Source organism: Pongo pygmaeus, chromosome 21 (assembly GCF_028885625.2).
Source record: "Pongo pygmaeus isolate AG05252 chromosome 21, NHGRI_mPonPyg2-v2.0_pri, whole genome shotgun sequence".
NCBI lineage: Eukaryota > Metazoa > Chordata > Mammalia > Primates > Hominidae > Pongo > Pongo pygmaeus.
The window spans coordinates 38,738-54,462 of NC_072394.2; the positions used below are offsets into that span (position 1 = coordinate 38,738).

At 38.7% G+C, this 15,725-nt stretch overlaps 1 protein-coding gene and 1 pseudogene across 5 annotated transcripts in view; one reads left to right on the top strand and one right to left on the bottom strand.

The window, feature by feature from the left end:
• Positions 1-879: 879 nt before the first annotated feature.
• GPCPD1 (glycerophosphocholine phosphodiesterase 1) overlaps positions 880-15,725 on the bottom strand; it is a 65,266-nt gene continuing 50,420 nt past the window's right edge. For all 5 annotated transcript variants that reach the window (XM_054467091.2, XM_054467090.2, XM_063659310.1 and 2 more), the window contains 4 exons: positions 14,393-14,529; positions 13,139-13,274; positions 12,403-12,563; positions 880-2,267 (listed from right to left, as the gene is read on the bottom strand). In XM_054467091.2, coding sequence (XP_054323066.1) covers positions 2,078-2,267; positions 12,403-12,563; positions 13,139-13,274; positions 14,393-14,529 — 624 coding nt within the window. In that variant the 3' untranslated portion in view covers positions 880-2,077. The remainder of the gene's footprint in view (positions 2,268-12,402; positions 12,564-13,138; positions 13,275-14,392; positions 14,530-15,725) is intronic.
• On the top strand, positions 2,974-3,929 carry LOC129021752 (eukaryotic translation initiation factor 4E-like; annotated as a pseudogene).

The following is a 15,725-nucleotide window of genomic DNA, read 5'->3' on the forward strand; positions in this document are numbered from 1 at the left end:
CAGGGCCAATGACAGGGACAGGGTGGCTGAAGCGGGGTGTAAAAGGCAACAGCTAGTGATATGAAGGCCCGGACTTAGTCCTGTGAAAATAAGGAGCCATTGCTTGTCATGTTTTAATCATCTACTAACACTGGTTCATAAGGTCAGGAAGAGATAGGACAGAAAGTGAGCAGGAAGGTTCTGTCTGTATTGTAGGCAGTCGACTGTCTGCTCTCCCCAGCAACTAAACTGCTCAGAAGCCACACTCCCCATGACCTCCTTCCTTCATCCTTTCTTCTGTCTCCTTTTTCTCTTTATGATCTGCTTCCCCTCTGTCCTCGAGTCTTCAAAATGGAGCCAGCATTGGGAAGGCATAGGAGAGGAGCAAAGGAGCAGGACTAGAAACAAACACATATGGCTAATCGAGTTACTATAAAGAAATGGTAACCGTATTGGACAAAGGTCTGCAGATGAAGGAAACTAATTCTTTTTCAGGAGTTTTCCAGAAGTGCCCAATTCACACCAAAATGTTGGAAAATCTCATACAATGTGGGGAAAGTATACAGAACCCTCGCAGAAGACTCCATTTCCTAAACTATTTTCCATTAATATCAACGTTACAAATGCAATACCATAGGATTTCACAGCCTATCTTCACACAAACAAGATCTGACCAAAATTGCATTGCTTAGCTTAAAAAATAATACACAATGTATAATTTCAAGTCTTAGGTTCTCAGCTACTACCAAAATATGTCAATATATGAATAAACTGCCTCGTGAAAAACATGCAGTAAAAGGTAGATGCAAATAAGCCATCCCTTTAGGGTAGACACTATATTAAAATTTCTTGTCATATTATAAAACCATTCTACAAAAGTAACACCTTCTTGAAATTTCATTTTGTAATGAAGAAAATAAATCTGCATCGTTTTATTTAACATTCATTCTTTAAGTTACAGTTAACACAATCTGCTTCTAATCCAAGAAATCCTAGTATAATCTGAAACACATGCATATACATTTAGTAAGACCTACATTTCTAAATAAATTACATGCATGATATACAATAAAGAATACTAATATGAGAATGTAGGACATTTATTTTTCTGCATGGAAACTTAACTACTGTACAACACATGCATATACAAAACAAACCCACAAAGCAACAGTGTGTAATAGGTAGTGAGAGACACACAAAATAAGCATATTTAAAATGCCTACAAACAGCCTTTTTTTTTTAGGCAACAAAATACATCCAGTCCTTGACATCTCATACTCACCTAGCACCACAGATGCAAGAACCTAACAGTAAACATGTACAATCCTATGCTTAACACCTAAAGCATGCACTGAATTGTATTTGTATGTTGTGATCTATTCTACTAAGTATGCAATACATACTTTTTCTTACTAATATTTTATACATTAAATTACCCTGCAGCATTTTGAAATTTTAACATTGATGTAAAACAACTTTTGAAAGATTTATGAAACAAGTTTCGAGGTTCACCTTCAGGCTGGTTTGGTTAAATGGAAAAATGGCAGCAGCCTCAAGGTTCATACTGAATGAAAATGGTGTTGTGTGCATGTGAACCCATGTAAAAAATACCTATATACAAGATGGCACAAAGATTTGTGCAGTTGGAATCACCAGTGCAAATGCATGCATTTGAGGTACTTATTTTTTTCATGGTCAGGTATAATTATGCATAGTCATTTTCCTTAAGTGCTAAAGATTTCAGACCTGATCAAATGAAAAGCTGTAAGTGTAAATATGAGCTATTTATATAGTTAATTTCAAAGTGCTATGCTTTTAATGAACATGTTTAACATTATAGATTTATATATTTAGTTTAAAATATTTATATTACTAACCAATAAATTTTCTCACTATAAAGAGACTGACTGGCAATTATACCTGGCCAAGTAATTGAAATAGCATACTTGCAAGAACTGTAGTGAAAGAGTTAAATACTTCATTATTGCTTCATTGAACTGAGAAGCCCAAAAGGCATAGATCAGCGATGCTCAGTGATGAAAAATGAATACCCAGAACAGCGGTGCATGCCCCCAAAATGACCTCTGTGCAATAAAAACTAAGCATTCTCCACGTTATCAATGCCGTTGGCATCCACATGGATATCAGACTCCCCACACAAAGATGAGGGAACAAAGCGGCTAACAGTGGGACACAAACAGCTCTTAAGCTCTGGCAATTCTTGCTTCAGGCGTTCCAATTGCTCCACTTGGAATATATTTGGTTGTTCAGGCATCCAATCATATATCCTATGATGAAACAAATAGAAAATACATAAAATACTGTAATTTTATGGTTTACCTAAGACCTGTCTGACTCAACCTTTTCATAAGAATTAGTTTACAGAATGCCTGGAACATCCACATCAGAGTTTTTGTTTTGTTTTAAAGATGAAAGTATCTATTCTCTTTTTTAAAATTTCTCTTCTTCCCAGTCTTTCCAATAATCCAGAATAGCAGCATTGCCCTTTTGTTCCCCCGATGCAATGGAGCTCAACATAAAGCAGCTGAATCAGAAAATGAAATGTCTAGTTTACTTGTGATCTAGCTTAAAGTATTTGCCCTCCAACTTGCCTTTTGTTTTTTAACAAATGGAAATCTATAAAAAACTGACTGCTCTGACTTCAAAGTCACTAAAGATCAAGATAAGAAGACTGCTCACTAGCGTGGGAACTACTCTAAAGCTGCTCAATAACGACAGACGCATCCAGAGTGGAGAACTCTGAAAGAGCCTCTGGTGACTTGACACTGGCACTACCTATCAGCAGAGAAAAGATGACCTCCTGTGCCTGAATGTGACAGCCAGGCACTATATAAGGCAGTATCAGAGAATCTTTATGACATCACAGTAGGAAAGAATTTTTTCAACACGATAAAAAATATGGTGACTCTAATAAATATCTGACTGTATTAAAACAAAGAGTTTCTATTAATTATTAAAGACATATCTAAAAGAATGAAAAATGACCTCTGGGTCAAGGTATCAAGACAGAACAGAAGCATCTAACTTCGTTCTCTCCCTATATTCCATTAAAAATAAAATAAAGATTATTTTTAATAAAATCCGTAAGTATGAAAAAAACCCAAGAGACAAAGCTACAACATTTTGAAAGCTGGAAAACAGATGGATAAATAAGAACTAAAAGTTTGTCAGTGAGAGAACGGAAAAGGCTGGCTCACAGGCCAGTGGTAGGAAACAAGAAGAGCAGAGTTAAAAGCAGGAGCAGATCGATGTAAGACGGCGGACTGTCAAACCAGAAACCACCCCTACTCCTAATCCCCCTATGAAGAGAAGAAAACAGAATCTAATCAGGAGGTTGCTAACCCAGAACACTATATTAAACATCCTCTACAGAACAGATGGGCACTCTGGTTTTTTTAAAAAAGATAAAAGCAAAACTTGGCAAGCAAACCTGCCGCTGATCTCTAAGTTTGATCCTGTTGACTTTTGGGCTCTGTACAACCATATCCAGTTGTCTAGTAATTTAATGTCTGGCTGTGACTACTCACTTTTTAATGATGGTGTTGAGCCCATGTGGGAAGATGAGAAAAACAAATGGGGAGGATGATGGCTAATTTACATTGAACAAACAGCAGAGACGAAGGGACCTCAATCACTTTTGGCTAAAGATTCTACTGTGCCTTATTGGAGAATCTTTTGATGACTCAGTGATGATATATGTGCAGCTGTTGTTAATGTTAGAGCTAAAGGTGATAAGATAGCAGTATGGACTACTGAATGTGAAAACAGAGAAGCTGTTACACATATAGAGAGGGTATACAAGGAAAGGTTAGGACTTCCTCCAAATATCGTGATTGGTTATCAGTCCCATGCAGACACAGCTACTAAAAACAGCTCCACCACTAAAAATAGGTTTGTTGTTTAAGAAGACACCTTCTGAGTATTCTCATAAGAGACCAAGTCAAGCAATCGAGATTTTGGAGCTGAATCAAAGCCTCTTCAAAAACTACTAGAGTGGACTGGATTTAAATTTGATCTCCATCCAAATGTTGTTAAGATGTAAGAGAAGTCTCATTCACTGAGGTGGGAGGACTGGAACTCAGGAGGTCAAGGGAGCAGTGAGCTGAGATTGTGCCACTGCACTCCAACCTGGGCAGCAGAGCGAGAGGGAACCTGTCTCAAAAAAAAAAAAAAAAAAAAAAAAATCCTTAATGACTTCAGGGAAATAGCATGTTCATTAAATGAGAATAGGATGCTAAATATATGGAAAAAAGTACATTCTGAGAAAAAAAATATAGTTCTTGGAAATTAAAGACACAATAGCAGACATGAAAAACTCAACAGAAGCCAGGCAGGGTGGCTCACACCAACAATCCCAGCACTTTGGGAGGACAAGGAAGGCAAATTGCCTGAGCTCAGCAGTTCAAGACCAGCCTGGGCAACATGGCGAAACCCTGTCTCTACTAAAATAAAAAAAATTAGCCAGGCATGGTGGCATGCGCCTGTAGGCCCAGCTACTCGGGAGACTGAGGCATGAGAATTTGCTTGAACCCAGGAGACAGAGGTTGCAGTGAGCCCAGATCGCACCACTGAACCCCAGGCTGGATGACAAGAGTGAGACGATCTCAAAAAACAAACAAACAAAAAACATAAAAGCTCAACAGAATGAGTAGAAAGTAAGATTGAGAAAACCTTTCAAATGAAGCAAAAAAAAAAAAAAGAAAAAATGGGAGGAAAAAAAAAATGAAAAATCTGGTCCAAGAGCTATTTGATTCAAACAAAAAGACTTCTATAAAGAAAAAAAAAAAAAACAGAAAATTGAAAGGGACAAAAATCAAAAGAAGTATTTTTGAAAAAATCTTCCTGTGTTTAAGAACATGTATTGACAGACTAAAAGGGTTACCAAGTGTCCAGCAAAGTGGACCAAGCCAGACCCACAAGAAAACACATCTCTATAGAATTTCCAAACACTAGTAATAAAAGGAAGACCCTCAAAGCTTCTAAACAGGAAACACAGATTACATGTGTGAGAACATAATCGAGGTGGCTTCACACTCAGCAGCAACACCGGAATGGTAAAGATAATGTAGAATGTTTCTAAAATTCTAAAGTATTTCTAACCTAGAGTTCTATACACAGCCATGACATTTCTGGACATATAAAACCTCAAAAACATTGACCTCCTGTGTCCACCTTTCTTAAGAAGATGCTGAAAGACATGTCCCATAAAACTCACTGAACCAAGAGAGAAAAAGATATGAGCTACAGGAAACAGGAGATCTAACACAGAGAATGGCAGGGCACAGGATGACAGCTGAGCACAATCAACAAATCAGTACTGGAGCAGCCCGGTGGAGAGGCAGATGTGTTGAGGGGCTATTACTCCGAGAGAGACACTGTCACTCTAGCAGCTATGTTAACCTAAGAACAGAGTGCCCTCATAAGCCTGAACTGGCATATTACTTAAATATGGTCTAACTGTGTGCTGATTTAAGTTTCCACATTACCTGCAGGATTATAATGCTTCAGCCTACTCCTGAGAACTGGTAACAGGCTACAACGAGTGTAGAACCAGGAAATACAGGATAGCCCACTCCTGCTATACCTCCAATGCCTGACCCACAGGCAGATGTGCTGAGCTAGAGACCTAGCGAGTCACACAATCAGTTTGGAAAGTTAAGACTAGCATTTAAGCGCACACACACAAAGAAGTACACGCACGAACAGGAATTATCTAAAGGACACTTGGAACTGTTTCAGGTGCATACTTATAAATACACCTTATCTGTGTACTGGGTTGCCGCATAAAATAAGCTGGGTGCAAAAAGGTTTGAAAGTCACTGTACTATTAATAATGTTCACAGCAACACTATAAAATAGTAATTACTTGGCAGCAACCTAACTGTTCCTAAATAGCAGTCTAAGTTGTGGTAAAGACAACAATGGAGTATTAATAAGATCACGAAAAGGAGTAAGGTATAGCTACATGCAACAATATAGGTTAATTTTAAGAACATAATTACAAGTTTTACGAAGTATAATTAAAGCTTGAAACTATACAAAACTACAGCTGGGGCAGCAGAATCACTTGAACCCAGGAGCTGGAGGCTAAGGCAGGAGAATCACTTGAACCCGGGTTGCAGTGAGCCGAGACAGTGCCACTGCACTCCAACCTGGGTGACAAAGACTCTGTCTCAAAAAAATAAAAAGAACGGCCTCTTACTCATCATCCTAAGTGCAAATTTCCCAAACAAAATACCAGAAAATGATATGTAGCAGTTGAGTGTTTGATCATTGAAAACACACTCACACACTCTCACCACACTTCTCTCCAATCCAAAATGCCTCAAAGGCTCCAAGTCACTAATCACTCAAAGCCTTCTATGTGATATCTAAATTTGATAATGGAAAAAATAGCATAAGCAGATTATTTAGAAATAGAGGTAACTGCCAGAAGAGCCAGATAATAAAGATTTGAGGGGACAGGGTCTTGGCCAGAGACAATGGAAGAAATAGGTACAAGAAATTATTGGTATTTTAAGTCTTATCAAACTATTTGAATTTTAAAACTATATACACATGCCTTTTTGAATAAAATTTAAAAAATTTTTGAGGGTAAAAACCAACTCATCAACCCACCTTTCCCCTCCTCAGACCCTATTAGGAATCCAGTGCCTGGCCACCTTCCTGAAACCCTCAACAGAGTCATGCCCTGATTTACACTCTTGCCTCTGCCTAGAACACAAATCTTGTCAAAGTAAACATAACCACTCCCCAAATTCCAACTCAATTCTTCCTCTTTAAAGCTCCAAGCCAGGAAGAACTTTCTTGAGGACCTGTTATATCATGTATCTTGCTGTTCTCCATTAAATGTCAACATTTGGTTTCAACCAAGTAAAGCCCTTGAGATGAAGGATCTGCCTGAAATTTGTATACTCTACAAAACCATAAATGATATAATCTCATAATATTCTTCCTTGTCGGAAAATATTTGTAATCATTCCTTGTAACAAAAATACACATATAACCATATACATTCAAAAATCTGCTAAAGCCAGTACTTGTTCCAAATTACTTAAAATTTTAATTAAATTAGTTGGAAACGCTGAAGAGCGCTATGCGTCACTCATGCTATTTCATGCAAATTAACCAAACAGTTTAAAGGGCAGGTTGGTAGGATTTACTTGGACTACAATTTTAAAACCAAACTAATTGAGACAAAATACTGGAAGGAAAACAAGCTTTATTCAGAAAGTAATAACTTTATGGGAAGAATAGTAATATGAACCAAATCCAAGGAATGTATTGTTTAAAGCAGGCCTAGTGAGATTTTATCACTTACTCTTTGTGTAACACTTCTCAAGCACAGGCAATCTTCGTTTTACTGCACTTCGTCTTCTTTTTTTAAATTTCTTATAATTTAATTTTATTTTATATGAGATGGGGTCTTCTCCCAAAGTGCTGGGATTACAGGCATGAACCACCATGCCCCACCTGCGCTTTTCAGATACTGTGTTTCTTACAAATTGAAGCTTTGTGACCACCCTGCACCCAGCAAGTCTGTTGGTGCCATTTTCCCAACAGCATGTGCTCACTTCATGTCTGCGTCACATTTTGGTAATTCCCACAATATTTCAAAGTTCATTATGATTCTATCTGATATAGTGATCTGTGATTAGTGATCTTTGATGTCACTATTGTAATTGTTTTGAGGTGCCACGAATCATACCCATAAATCAGTGTGTTCTGACTGCTCCACTGACCAGCCTCTCCACTCCCTATCTTTCTGCCTCTCCTCTGGCCTCCCTGTTCTCAGAGACACATCCATACTGAAATCAGGCCAATTAACCTTACAAGGGCCCCTAAGAGTTCAGGTGAAAGAAGAGTCTTAAATCTCTCAATTTAAATAAAAAACTAGAAATGATTAAGATTAGTGAGGAAGGCATGTTGAAAACTAAGACAGGCTGAAAGCTGGGCCTCTTGAACCATACTGTTAACCAAGTTATGAATGCAAAGGAAAAGTCCTTGAAGGAAATTGAAAGTGCTACTACAGTGAACACAACAATGCAAAGAAAGCAAAGCAGCCTTATTGCTGATAAGGAGAAAGTTTTAATGGCCTGGATAGAAGATCAAACCAGCCAAAACATTTCCTTAAGCCAAAACCTAATTCAAAGGGCTTAACTCTCTTCAGTTCTATCAAGGCTGAGAGAGGTAAAGAAGCTGCAGAAGAAAAGTTGGAACCCAACAGAGGTTGCTTCATGAAGTTTAAGGAAAAAGAAGCTGTCTCCATAACATAAAAGTGCAAAGTGAAGTATCAAGTGCTGATGGAGAAGCTGCAGTAAGGTATCCAGAAGGTCTTGCTAAGATCACTTAACAAAGTGGCTACATTGAACAACAGATTTTCTTTTCTTTTTTTTTTTTTTTTAAGACAGAGTCTTGCTCTGTCACCCAGGCTGCAGTGCAGTGGTGTGATCTCTGCTCACTGCAAGCTCCACCTCCTGGGTTCAGGCCATTCTCCTGCCTCAGCCTCCCGAGTAGCTGGGACTACAGGCGCCCGCCACCACACCCGGCTAATTATTATTATTATTATTATTATTATTATTATTATTATTATTATTTTGTAGTTTTAGTAGAGACGGGGTTTCACCGTATTAGCCAGGATGGTCTCAATCTCCTGACCTCGTGATCCGCCCACCTCGGCCTCCCAGAGTGCTGGGATTACAGGCATGAGCCATCACGCCCGGCTGAACAACAGATTTTCAATGTAGACAAAACTGCCTTCTATTGGAAGATGCCATCTAGACTTTTCGTAGCTTGAGAGATGTCAATGCCTGGCTTTAAAGCTTCAAAAAACAGGCTGGTTCTCTTGTTAGGGGCTAATACAACTGATGATGAGTTTAAGTTGAAGCCAATACTCATTTAACACTCTGAAAATTGTAGGGCCCTTCAGAATTACGCTAAATCTACTTTGTCTGTGCTCCAGAAATGCAACAAAGTCTGGATGACAACACATCTGTACACAGCATGGTTTACTGAATATTTTAAGCCCACAGTTGAGACCTATGGCTCAGGAAGAAAACGGATACTTTTCAAAATATTACTGATCATTAACAATGCACCTGGTCACCCAAGAGCTCTAACGGAGACTGCTGCTTTCATACCTGTTAACACAAAATCCATTCTGCAGCCCATGGATCAAGGAGTCACTTTGACTTTCAAGTCTTATTACCTTAGAAATACATTTCAAAGACTGTAGCTGCCACAGACAGTGATTCCTCTGAAGGATCTTGGCAAGGTAAACTGAAAACTTTTTATCATTCCAGATACCATTAAGAACATTTCTGATTCATGGGACAAGATCAAAATATGAACATTAACAGGCATTTGGAAGAAGCTGATATCAATCCTCGTAGATGCCAGAGGGGTTCAAGACTTTGGTGGAAGAAGTCACTGCAGATGTGGCGGAAATAGAAAAAGACCTAGAAATAGAAGTGGAACCTAAAGATGTGACTGAATTGCTGCAATCTCATGATAAAACTTTAACAGACGAGGATTTGCTTCTTATGGATGAGGAAAGAAAATGGTTTTTTGAGATATATCCACCCAACAAAGATGCTCTGAAACATTGTTTAAATGACAACAAGAGATTCAGAATATTACATAAACTTAGTTAATAAAGCAGCAGCAGGGTTTGAGAAGATGGACTCCAATTTAAAGATGTACTACTGTGGGGCGGGGAGTGGTGGCCACCTGTAATCCCAGCACTTTGGGAGGTAAAGGCAGGCAGATCACCTGAGGTCAGCAATTCGAGAACAGCCTGGCCAATATGGTGAAACCCTGTCTCTACCAGAAACACAGAAATTAGCTGGATGTGGTTGTGCATGCCTGTAGTCGCAGCTACTCGGGAGGCAGAGGCAGGAGAATCACTTGAACCTGGGAGGCGGAGGTTGCAGTGAGCCGAGATTGTGCCATTGCACTGCAGCCTGGGCGACAGAGCGAGACTCAATCTCAAAAAAATAATAATAAAATAAAAATAAAGATGTTTTGGCAGGGCGCGGTGGCTCACACCTGTAATCCCAGCACTTTGGGAGGCCAAGGTGGGTGGATCACTTGGGGTCGGGAGTTCAAGAACCTGGCCAACATGGCAAAACCTCTTCTCTAGTAAAAATACGAAAATTAGCCGGGCATGGTGGCAGGCGCGCGCCTGTAATCCCAGCTACCCAGGAGGCTGAGGCAGAAGAATCGCTTGAACCCAGGAGATGGAGGTTGCAGTGAGCCAAGATCATGCCACTGTACTCCAGCCGGGGTGATAAGAGTGAGACTCTGTCTCAAAAAAGCAAAAACAAATAAAAAAGATGTTTTACTGTGGGTGAAAAATGCTCTTAAACACCATCATGTGCAACAGAGAAATACTGTGTAAAAGGAAGAGTCCACTGGTACAGCAGACTTCATTTGTATCTTATTTTAAGAAATTGCCACAGCCACCTCAACCTTCAGCAACCACCACCTTAAACAGTCAGCAGCCATCAACATCAAGGCAAGACCCTCCAGCAGCAAAATGATTATGATTTGCTGAAGGCAGATTGTTAGCATTTCTTAATAATAACGTATTTTAAAATTAAGATATATACTGTGTTTTCTCAGACGCAACGCTACTGTACACTTGGTAAACTACAATGTAGTATAAACATAACTCTTTTTTTAGACAGAGTCTCACTCTGTCACCCAGACTGGAGTGCAGTGGCCCGATCTCGGCTCACTGCAACCTCTGCCTCCTGGGTTCAAGCGATTCTCCTGCCTCAGCCCCGAGCAGCTGGGATTACAGGCACGCACCACCACACCCAGCTAATTTTTGTATTTTTAGTAGAGACAGGGTTTCACCATGTTGGTCAGGCTGGTCTCAAACTCCTGATCTCATGATCTGCCCGCCTCAGCCTCCCAAGGTGCTGGGATTACAGGCGTGAGCCACTGCGCCCGGCCTAAACATAACATTTATATGCACTCAGAAACCAAAAGATTTAGGACTTGCTTTGCTGTGGTGGTCTGGATCCCAGCCTTCACTATCGCTGAGGTACACCTGTATGAGCAAGTCTGCTAATCCCTCAGCAGAGTAAATGACATCCCTTCTAATCCCAAATGTCTTTATACTAAAGAAACCTTTTTGACTCTCAGATTAGTGGCTGCCAAAGAAGCTGATGGAAAAAAAAAGATTTGTTCAATAAATTATTTGAATCCCTACTGGGTGCCCCACATTGTTCTAACCTCAATAGCAATGAACAAATCAGACAAACAGCCTTGTCCTCCTCATGTAGCCTATATTCTCATTTGCACGTGTGCATTAGTGCCAAGGAGGATGGAGGAAAGGGGCTGGGGAGAAAAGCAAGTAAAATATAACACAGAATATGTGGTGTGTCAGATGATGATAAATGATATGGAGACAAGTCAGGAAGTGCACTGTGAATAGAGGTTGTTATTTGAAATCGGTTATTCAAGAAAGTCCTCACTGAGGTGACATTTAATTTGTTATGGAAGTCTTTCTCCAAAGAATGGGAAACAGCAGATGGGGGAATTTTGTGGAAGGTCAGAGAGGGAAAGAGGGTTGGAAGGTGGTGGGGTGGCAGATTGGCTCATATAGGGCCCTCAGGCTTCAGCTTTTCCTTTAGGTGACACAGAAAACTGTGGGAGAGTTTTAAGTAGCAACATGATCAGACATAGGTCTTAAAAGCTTCCCTCTGACTACTGTACTAAGAATAAACGGCCTGACCGTTAAGGGTAGAGACAGTCACCAGGGGGCAGGCTACCTCAACAATCCACACCAAAGATGAGCTGCTTTAGTTGAGTGACAACAGTTAACTTGGTGAGTAGACTGATTCAGGATATATTTTGAAGACAGAACAAAAAGATTTTCTATCTGACTGGATTTGGGGTATGAGATAAAGAACAGAGTCATGGAAGACTAAGAATATGGTCTGAATTGTCACTTATACTGAAATCAGGAAGACTGTAAGAGGAACAGGTGTCAGTACCTGGAAATAAAAGTGTACAGAGGTCTAGGGAAGGGTCTGAGTTGGAGATATGTAAGTGTGAGAACACAGAAAGTTATGAAAAGCCACAGAATTGGACAAGAGGAATGAGAGAGTCGGTATAGACAGAGAAGAGGTCTAAGGGCTGGCAGTCACCCTCACCCCCAGGATGATTTAGTATATATATCTGAGTTAGGGCCCAGTCATTTGAATCCTTAACAAGCTTCCCAAGTGATTCTGCTCTCCTTCAAACTTTGAAAACACCCACAGGCAAATGTCAAGATAACCTCAGGCTGAACTGCAGAATTTTAACTTAACTAAGTTTAATTTTATTTATAATTTCATAAGATGAAATCTATACTTCTAAATTCCATGAAAATTTTTCATGAAAAACAAATACCTATCGTAAATTAGACCATTAACTCCAAGTTCCTTCAATTTCCTTCTGTTTTCAGGATCATTGGTATCATCACCCCAGCAGAATATGACTAGTCCCTTAGCTTTTGCCTCTTGAATATAGGATGGGTTTCTGAGCAAGTCTTCAGTATGTACATTTATCCCCTAGAAGAAGAAAAATTAGTTGTGCATGAAAAAGAAAACATTAACTGCAAAGCTAAATGCTCACACTCTAAATCAGTGCTCTCCAAAGTATAGTAGGCGGGAAAATAAAATGTCAGATTTTTTTCTTCCAATAATTTTATCTTATTATTTTTAATGGACACTTCATACATAAATATATTCACAATATATTAATATATACATAATGTATAAACATACATATTGAATGTGCAGTCAAAAAATGTACTAATGGAATGCTCTATCAAAACAAGTTTACATTCATCTGTAAAATGGGAATAATATTTTTAAAAGGCATACAGTCTAAACATTTTTAGATTATTCATAAAATCTATTCAGAAAGTTAAACTAAAAAATTTAATGTATGCCTATAACAAATTTTGTACTTAATTTGTTTTTCATCCTGAGATCTAATATCCTCGCTTTTAAGTAGAGCCACTTGTTTGCTACAGTTTAGTCAAAACATTAACATTAGATGGGTAAAGTAATATGAAATCTTTACTACTACTCTAAAATAGAAAATAGAAAATTAAAAAGATAAAAATTCAAACATAACTTACCAGTAGATTTTCAAACTGTGCAAAGCTCATTGCAATGGGGGTTGTCCGAGATCTGAGGTCCATGAGTTCGGGATAAATCTCAGATTTTCCTTGAGTTAAAAATAGTATGGGATATTTGTTCTGCTTTTGCCGAACCCTGAAAAGAAACAATTTAAAAAATACCTTTCAATGGGGGTAACTGTAATATTCCTTTTTGGAATTTTAGAAAACACTGAACGTATAAAGAAAACAAACGAGGCCAGGCATGGTGGCTCACACCTGTAATCCCAACACTTTGGGAGGCCAAGGTGGGCAAAGCACTTGCGGTCATGAGTTCAAGACCAGCCTGGACAACATGGCGAAACCCCGTCTCTACTAAAAATACAAAAATTAGCCGAGTATCATGCATAGGCCTGTAATCCCAGCTACTGAGGAGGCTGGGGCACAAGATCACTTGAACCCTGAAGGCAGAGGTTGCAGTGAGCTGAGATCACACCACTGCACTCCAGCCTGGGCAACAGACCAAGACTCTGTTTCAAATAAATAAATAGATTAAAAGAAAGAAAGAAAGGAAACAAAGAAACATATTCCCATTTCTCAGCTAAAACCACCATTAACATGTGTTGCCTTTTCAGGCCAGGTACAGTGCAGTGGCTCATGCCTGTAATCCAAACACTTTGGAAAGCCAAGGCAGAAACGTCACTTGAGCCTAAGAGTTTGACACCAGCCTGTGAAACAGGAGGAGACCTCATTTCTACAAAAAAAATACAAAATTAGCCAGTCTTAATGGCACGCACGTGCAGTCCCAGCTACTCAAGAGGCCAAGGCAGGAAGACTGCTTGTGTCCAAGAGGTCAGGGCTGCAGTGTCATCATCGCACCACTGCAGCCTAGGTGACAGAGTGAGATCCTGTCTCAAAAACAATTTTTTTTAAATAAAAGATAAATACGAATTTAAAATTTTTCTATACAAGAGCTAAAATATTCTCAGATATCGGCAGTGATAAATCCCTAGGGAGCTTACAATATGGTAAGGAGTATATGACCTGCCTGTAAAATAAAGGGTGTAAGACTCTAGACCTAGTAGGTGTGGACTTCACAGAAGTAGTAGGCACCCTAGCAAGCAGTGAAGAAAGGGCATGAGGATACACACAACCGACGTGATTTCAGAGGACAGATCATGGGGGAAAGCTGGACAACTACCCCACCTCCAGAATGGTGCCTTAAGTGCTAGACACATTCTAAGAGTACAGGAAAAAACACAGAGTATTACTCACATTGTGCAAATATCTGCATCAAATGAAGAAAACACTATTCTCCTCTTCCCAGAATTTTCTAAAACAGTTTTTAAAATTATATCCAAAAACAGATTCATGTCAAAATATGTTGATAAGTTACCATCCCACATTCCATCCTAGTGAAAGAGAAAGCAAAATAAAAGTCACTGCACATCCTAAAATCAGTGCTAGAAACTCTGTTTTTATTCTTGCAAGCTATGATGATAAAACCCCTGACAGCATCTAGTCCAACTATTATTTTATAGATGATGAAACCTGAAAAGATTAAGTGATCTGCCCAAGATCACAAAGCTATTTAGTGATGACACAGGTCATAATTCAGACATAGAGACTCTCATACAGAAAGCAAGTAACTATTAACTATATTATCAATACACTTTTGCATTAACAAAGTTAAAATAAAAGCTAAAACTCTAGAATTTTGCAGTCTGCTATGACTTTATTTCCATAAATTATAAGACACATCATCTGCTAACAAATTAATAAAATGTCCCTACTAATTATTAATTACCAGTTTAAAAGTCTCATTCTTCGGGTCTTGGGCATATCAAGTAACCAAAAATTAATTAAAGTAACTCAATAAATATAGCCAAGACACCAAGCCAGCTCTATTGACATTCAAATGTTAAATGTTTTAAGTATTAGTCACTGAAATAATTCTAGAAGCTCAGAAAACTAAAAATCACATTATTAGGGAAACCTTAGTCGAGAATTCACTACATTAATGAGGACCAGCTTGTCACAAACAGCATAATTTGAGGGCAATTACAGATTATTCTGACCAAAACAAATTCAAGGGTATTGCTCAATGCCCAATCATGACATCTGAATTAACTACTTTCAACGCCCCACACTCTACTACCCCAAGCCCCTTGCAATGCATCCCATCAATCTGCACATATTCTCTCTGATATATTCAATAGTTAGCTAATTGTTTTCCACAACTGAAATATAAGTCCCAGGAAGACAAGGCCTTATTCTCTTTTGTGGACTACTTGTCCCGAGCACTTGGAAAATGCCTGGTCATAGCAGCTTTTCAAAAAATATTTGTTGAACAAAAAAATGACTAAATTTGTAAGTGATTTAAAACAACTGCAGAAATTTTTTTTCCTGAGTAATTATTACTAGCTACTGTTAACAACAGAAAACTGCTTAGAAAATTATTTAAAACATATTCTTATATGGGAAATAAGAAAGTAAAAACTAAATCCAAGAGATGTGACTGTCCACTTTATAAGTATCTCCCCAAAACCATCATATTGTTCACACAAGACACATGTAAACTGAAATTTCTACAATATTCATCATTAAT